This window comes from Puma concolor, chromosome C1, assembly GCF_028749965.1.
Source record: "Puma concolor isolate L17-30 chromosome C1, mPumCon1.1.hap2, whole genome shotgun sequence".
In the NCBI taxonomy this organism is placed as follows: Eukaryota; Metazoa; Chordata; class Mammalia; order Carnivora; family Felidae; genus Puma; species Puma concolor.
Window position 1 is genome coordinate 138,852,183 of NC_141674.1, and position 6,989 is coordinate 138,859,171.

Sequence of the window (6,989 nt, forward strand, 5' to 3'; positions counted from 1 at the left end):
GAGAACGTTCTATGTGCACTGGGGAAGAATGTATATTCTGCTGCTTTAGGATGAAATGTTCTGAATAGATCTGTTGAGTCCATCTGGTCCAGTGTGTCATTCAAAGCCATTGTTTCCTTGTTCATTTTTTGATTAGATGATCTGTCTATTGCTGTGAGTGGGGTGTTGAAGTCTCCTACTATTATGGTATTACTATCAATGAGTTTCTTTATGCTTGCGATTAATTGATTTATATATTTGGGAGCTTTCACATTTGGCACATAAATGTTTACAATTTTTAGATCTGCTTGGTGGAGAGACCCCTTGATTATGATATAATGCCCTTCTGCATCTCTTGATAGAGTCTTTATTTTAAAGTCTAGATTGTCTAATATAAGTATGGCTACTCCAGCTTTCTTTTGTTGACCATTAGCATGATAGATGGTTCTCCATCCCCTTACATTCAATCTGAAGGTGTCTTTAGGTCTAAAGTGGGTGTCTTGTAAACAGCATGTAGGTGGATCTTGTTTTCTTATCCATTCTGTTACCCTATGTCTTTTCATTGGATCATTGAGTCCATTGACGTTTACAGTGAGTACTAAAAGATATGAATTTATTGCCATTATGATGCTTGTAAAGTTGGAGTTTCTGGTGGTATTCTCTGGTCCTTTCTAATCTTTGTTGCTTTTGGTATGTATGTATGCACGTATGTATTTACTTATTTATTTATATTTTCATCTTTTCTCCCCTCAGAGAGTCCCCCTTAAAATTTCTTGCAGGGCTGGTTTAGTGGTCACAAACTCCTTTAATTTTTGTTTGTCTGGAAAACTTTTTATCTCTCCTTATATTTTGAATGACAGCCTTGCTGGATAAAGCATTCTTGGCTGCATAGTTTTCTGATTCAGCACACTGAATATATCCTGCCACTCCTTTCTGGCCTGCCAAGTCTCTGTGGATAGGTCTGCTGCAAACCTGACCTGTCTTCCCTTGTAGGTTAGGGACGTTTTTTCCCTTGCTGCTTTCATGATTCTCTCCTTGCTTGAGTATTTTGTGAATTTGACTATGATTTGCCTTGTGGATGGTCGGGTTTTGTTGAATCTACTGGGGGTCCTCTGTGCTTCCTGGATTTTGATGTCTGTGTCTATCCCCAGGTTAGGAAAGTTTTCCACTATGATTTGCTCCCATAACCCTTCTACCCCTATTTCTCTCTCTTCCTCTTCTGGGACCCCTATGATTGTGATGTTCTTCCTTTTTAATGAGTCACTTATTTCTCTAATTTTTAAATCATGCTCTTTTGCCTTAATCTCCCTCTCTTCTTCTGCTTCATTATTCTCTATAAGCTTGTCCTCTATATCACTGATTCTCTGTTCTGCCTCGTCCATCCTTGCCACTGCAGCATCCATCCGTGATTGCAGCTCAGTTATAACATTTTTTATTTTGTCATGACTAGTTTTTATTTCTTTTATCTCCACAGAAAGGAATTCTAGTCTATTTTCAACTCTAGCTAGTATTCTTATTATTGTGATTCTAAATTCTGGTTCAGACATCTTGCTTGTATTTGTGTTGGTTAAATCCCTGGATTCCATTTCTTCCTGCTCTTTCTTTTGGGGTGAATTCCTTCATTTTGTCATTTTGAAGGGAGAAAAGGAATTAATAAGGTAGAAAAATTAAAATAGAAAATAAAATTAAAAAATATTAAAATTAAAAAATTAAAAACACACACACAGAAAAAGTCAAATAAAGATGCTAGATCCTACATGTGTTTTGGTCTGGGTGTTGAAAGTGGTTTGATAGATTAGAGAAAAAAGGGGGAAAGAAAAAAAAAGGAAATCATCTGAGAATTTGAAAAAATTGAATACACTGAAGTAGATTAAAATGAAATGATGGAAGTAAAATAGAATTTGAAAAAATTTACGCAAAAGTAAAGAATATAGTAGAAAAAATTAAAGAATAATATTTTGAATAAAAATTAAAAATAAAAATGAATTTTTCTCTTTCTGTATTCAAGAAAAAGAAAAGAAATGAAAAAGAGAAAAAAGGAATCATTCGAAAATTTGAAAAAGTGAATACATTGTAGTAGACTAAAATAAAATGATTGAAGTAAAATAGAATTCAGAAAAATTTATACAAAAGTAAAAAATATAGTAAAAAAATTTAAAGAAAAATATTTTTAATAAAAATTGAAAATAAAACTGATTTTTTTCTTTCTGTATTCAAGAAAAAGAAGTGAAAAAGAGAAAAAAAGAAAGAAAAAGAAAATTGAATAGATGGACCTGTTGAGAGATTGAAATACGACTGAAATTACTTCGTTTTCCCCTAGAAGTCAGACTATGAAGTGCTTTATAGTCCATAAACTAAGCAGGCCGCGAGACTTGTGTTCTTGAAGAGCGAGGTTGGCCCAGTTGGGCGGGGCTTAGTGTAACGGCTCCGTTCTCCACTAGATGGCGCTGTTAGCCTACTTGGGTGAATTGTTGTGGCACTCATAGGTGCGTATGCGCATGAGCTGGAGCGGTGAAAATGACGTCACCCAGCTACCCAGGCTGTTCGGTTCTCCCGATCAGCAATCATGCACCGTTCTCTGCCTTCAGCTTTCGTCCACTTCCCACTTTTTCACTGTCCGTGACCAATCCCAAGGCTGTACCTCTCTCCCGAGTTTTGTCTCAGATGCGGCTGTTTTCCCTCGCCCTTTAGTTCTGAAGGACTGCAGCTTAGACCAGTCCCGCCCCTCTGTGGGAGGGTCTTACTGAGCAATGGCCGAATGTCGGCTGCACCCAGGAATGCTTGCAGGACCCTGCTGATGCCGGTGCCCCGAGACTGCGGCCGGGGGCCAGCCCGCCCCAGAAAAAGTTCGCGAGATGGTGTAGCAGCAGTTTTTCAGGGATTATGGAAAATCACAACACACATCTGGCACCAGGCTTCACCCTTAATGACCTTGTTCCAGCACCAGCGAATGTGGCTGTTCTCTGGGGTTTCCTGGGACCAGGTGGCCTCAACAGCCTCTACCAAATGCCCTTCCAGCAGTGGAACCACTTTTCCCTGTGTGGCCGAAGAACCTCCTGGACCCCAGTCTGCTCTTGGGGATTCGTCCTTCCCGCCAGAGCACCACCAGGTATTGAGCTGCGGAGTTGCAGACTCTGCGCTCCCCTTGTTTACAGTCTTAATGGAATTTAAACCCTCTGCTTTCTCCTTTCTCCCTTTTTAGTTTAGTCCCTGCGGCTGTTTCCAATTTTCCACTTTCTCTCCAGCTGCTTTTGGGGAGGGGTGTTTTTCCTATATTCTCCCCCACCCTGTCTCCATCCTCTCTCCGCCCGCAAAAGCGGCTCAGTGCCCAGCATGGCTTTTCTCTCCCCAAGTTCACCTCTCTGCCCCTTGTACCTGCTGAATTCTGTGGTTCCGGTTGTGCAGACTGTTGTGTTAATCCTCAGATCAGTTTTCTAGGTGTGCAGGATGGTTTAGTGTTGGTCTGGCTGTATTTCATGGACGTGAGACACACAAAAAACTTCCATGCTGTTCCGCCATCTTGGTTCCCCCCATAAAATCACCATATGTTTTTAATTTGACAAACTATTATTTCTATTTCAAAAACAGGAAAACTGGCCTATAACAAAGACAAAGAGTTTATCCTTAGTCAGAAAACAAATGATAGACCTACGCACTGATAAACTAAGACTATATTTTTAAAAGCATGGACTGAGCATGGGTTAGTTTTATTTAGAAAGGTAGGATGGGGAAATAGTATTTTATACTTTAATTAGAAATATGTTATAATTCATTTTATTTACTAAATAACTCATTCTTTGGGGCTCAGATAAAACATAACACAGATTTTAAATCCACATAACTGTTCTTTAAATTATAATGATTTATGGTTGTGGGTAAACTTCAACTGGTAAAATAATAACAGATTCAGTCATTAAATGGTGCTAGCTACATTCAGAGTGGGTCTGCACAGTAATATCAAATAAAAGCTCTGGTAAATAATAACGTTAATGGTTATGCTCCCTTTTAAAATTTAGATGACTTTCTGAAACCATATCCAAATTAGTTCTCTTATTTTAATAATTATCAATGAATGAAAAAATACTTAAAATTTGTTGGGATTCTTATTCTTATTTCAGTATCCAAGATTTCAGGTCTAATGATGCCCCATAATGGTTTCCATCAACGATAAGGTAAAGTAGGATAAGGTAAAGTAGGAGGCTTATTAAATCTGTCTGAGTCCAATTAGGAAATAGAAATCACACAGTAGTTTCAACAGAGAAATTTAAAATAAAGACTTAATAACAAGAGAGAGGAGTAATAAGGAATTGACTAGGGAGAGTGAAAGAAAAATATAAAGAGTAAAGGAATAGCAGATGTAGGGAGAAGCCATTACCCCAAGTGGTGAGGTAGAATGCCCAAGGGAGGGCCAATCACCCCATGCCCTGCCTGACCAGGGCTGAGATCAAGACCTCATTGGAATGGCTCAGCCAGAGTTCTCTGGATGGTGAGGAACTTGCTGAGAAGCCCTGCTAATGGGCTTTGCTGGAAAACGTCTCTATGAATGGTAAAGTAAGGGAAGTCATTCTCAGGGAGGCGCTGCACCTCAGAACTTGATGTGAAGTCACATAAGAGGCTCTGGGAGAGGTCATCCAAGGGGCGATGTCTCACCAGCAGCACTCCATCATGAAGACACTGGAGAAAGTAGTAGTGAGGGCTGCTGGGCACTGAGTTCTGCTGGTCATCCCATGCTGCAGGGACAAAGATCTGGATAAGCCACAGTCTGCAAAAGTCAGCATTGGAGAAACAGTGCTCTGCTCTGCATGTCAGAGCAAACCACACCTTGCAGGAGGCTAGCACCAGAGAAACTGCATTCTGCAGGAGGAAAACATCGGGTAGAATTGAATGCTGGAGGAAGCTGACCAGCGAGGAACACTGGAACCATAAAGGAAAAAAAAACAATCCCTTCCTCCTCTATTGTCCCCCCTTGCCCCTCCAAATGGCAAGGCTTAATATCATGCCATCTGTGAAAGAGAAATATTTACAAAGTCTACCTCTATGATCACATAGCAGACAAAGAAGAATAGGTTTAGGACAGAGAGACAATAAATTGAAACATGGCATATTTGTTTTCATAACCTGATTAAATTTTTTCTTTTATGTTTTAACACCAAAACCAAGACTTATCTGGCTAATAATGGAATCTATAAAAAATGATATTCTTTTTCTTCCAGAGATTTTCTTATTCCTTCCTGATTGGTTAGTGTTCTTGCAGAAGAACTCAGCCCCCTGACATGCATTTCAGAGTGTCACAGGTTGTAACCGATTTCCAAAGAACAGAACCTATGTCACAGATCAACCCCAGGATTTGCATGATGAGCTCTGAATGACCAGAGGCATTCCCATTAGGTTTATTTTCCCATCCTGCTCCAGGTTTTCCAAATCTTGAGTGTGTAATAGCCACTACTGACAGAACTGCTCTTTATTGGATATGAAATATTTTCACGTTAGAACAATATTGTTGTTATTATTTTCTCAGAATTTAGCTACAGACACTATGACTTAATGCTTGCTGGAAGTAACAAAGCCAATAAGAGCCAGAGCTGAAATTCAAACCAAAGCTGTATATTTTAAAATTAGTATTTTCTAAGACACTAGTTTGCCTTTGAATCAGTACTTCCAGATAACAAAGAAACTAAAATGACTAAAATTTTGTGAAATCAGTTCTATCAGAAATATCCAAATAACTTGCAACTGTCCCTAAGGAAGACAAACACTCGAGTATATGGATATAGATCTGAGGTGTGATCAACACCTTTTCAATTCTGTTTGGGTGGTGGGGGAGGCAAGAAAATTCTAAGGAGAGTTTTAATAGCGTCTCAAGTAACTCAGGAAGAAGATATATTTGATTGATACATTTCATTTCAGGTGGAATTCAGTAGTTCCGTTGAAAATTTGACCTCACAGAATACAGTAAGTTACAAAACCAACATTGGTTTATGTTGATTTATACTGAGAAAGGTTTTCAACATGTACTTCTCACAAAAAATGAGTTAGCTACAATTAACCTAATGAATAATATTAGGATGGGCAATTTCATCTCATCGCTGGCATCATTGAAAAGACAGCATTAGAAAAAGGACCTGAAAGTATTAGCAAAGATGCTTTTGGATTATTTTTCAATAGTATGGTAAAGAAACATTTATAAAGAAAGAAAATAAAGTTGCATTTAACCAGTGAATTGATAACTTTTATGAAAAAACGCAATTAAAGCCTTTTTAAGATGGAGCCTGAGCAGCCTTTTCAGGGCAACTGCCTTGCATGTCCTGTTTTCTGAATCTTTGAACTAGGCCAAACCGCCAACCTTCCTAGAAGTCAGCAAGAACAAGAATATCCTGTTTGTAAAGACTGATAAAGGTAAACTTGCACTTAGTGACCACTTTGTCAGACCAATCGATGAATTACAAACCTAGCCCTGCTTGTCAGCACCAATGAACTCTTCCCAAGAACAACTTACTAATCTTCCTTTTATTTCCCCCATAAAAACCCCGAGTCTACGTCCTGTAATTGGGACACTATTCAGGTTTCTACCCAAATCTGTGTACAATTCTTTGATCCCAAATAAACGTTTTGCCTCTTGATCTGATTTTTTGTTTGTTTGTTTTTAGGTTGACACTTCATTAACAATCCTGTGATGATTTAAATGACAAAAGAAAATAAATGTGAGTGTCAGTAAAAGTAATTAAAAGCATGTTCTATTTACTAAGCACTAGCGTGACTTGCATGACTACCATGTAGTGATTGACCTAATTCATCATCTCGTTTTGACTTGACACTCGGGTTCTAACCTCTGTAAATTTTCACTCTAAGCAGAAGACGCAGAGCCAGATTTGCAAAGAGTGATGTCAGAGTTCACCATCTAGGGTCTCTCAGCCTTGTTCAATCAGCATTTACCCCTAGACTCAGCCTGACAGTCCTCAAATCATCATATGAGGTTATATTCTATCAGTGCTCCCATAATTCCAGGGCAA

The 6,989-nt window shown here is 38.7% G+C and overlaps 1 protein-coding gene across 2 annotated transcripts; it reads left to right on the top strand.

Annotated features, from left to right (window-relative positions):
* The first annotated feature begins 2,523 nt into the window (after positions 1-2,523).
* Positions 2,524-6,599, top strand: LOC147578461 (uncharacterized). Of its 2 annotated transcripts, XR_015255211.1 has the most exons (3): positions 2,524-3,088; positions 5,193-5,273; positions 5,887-6,599. XR_015255211.1 is itself a non-coding variant. In XM_086718520.1 (2 exons), exons 1-2 carry the CDS (start codon positions 2,738-2,740, stop codon positions 5,220-5,222), a joined length of 381 nt encoding a protein of 126 aa, XP_086574646.1. In that variant the 5' UTR covers positions 2,524-2,737; the 3' UTR covers positions 5,223-6,599. The 2 variants fall into 2 exon arrangements, 1 of the variants encoding a protein (XP_086574646.1); XM_086718520.1 differs by having other exon boundaries at positions 5,193-6,599.
* Positions 6,600-6,989: the final 390 nt, after the last annotated feature.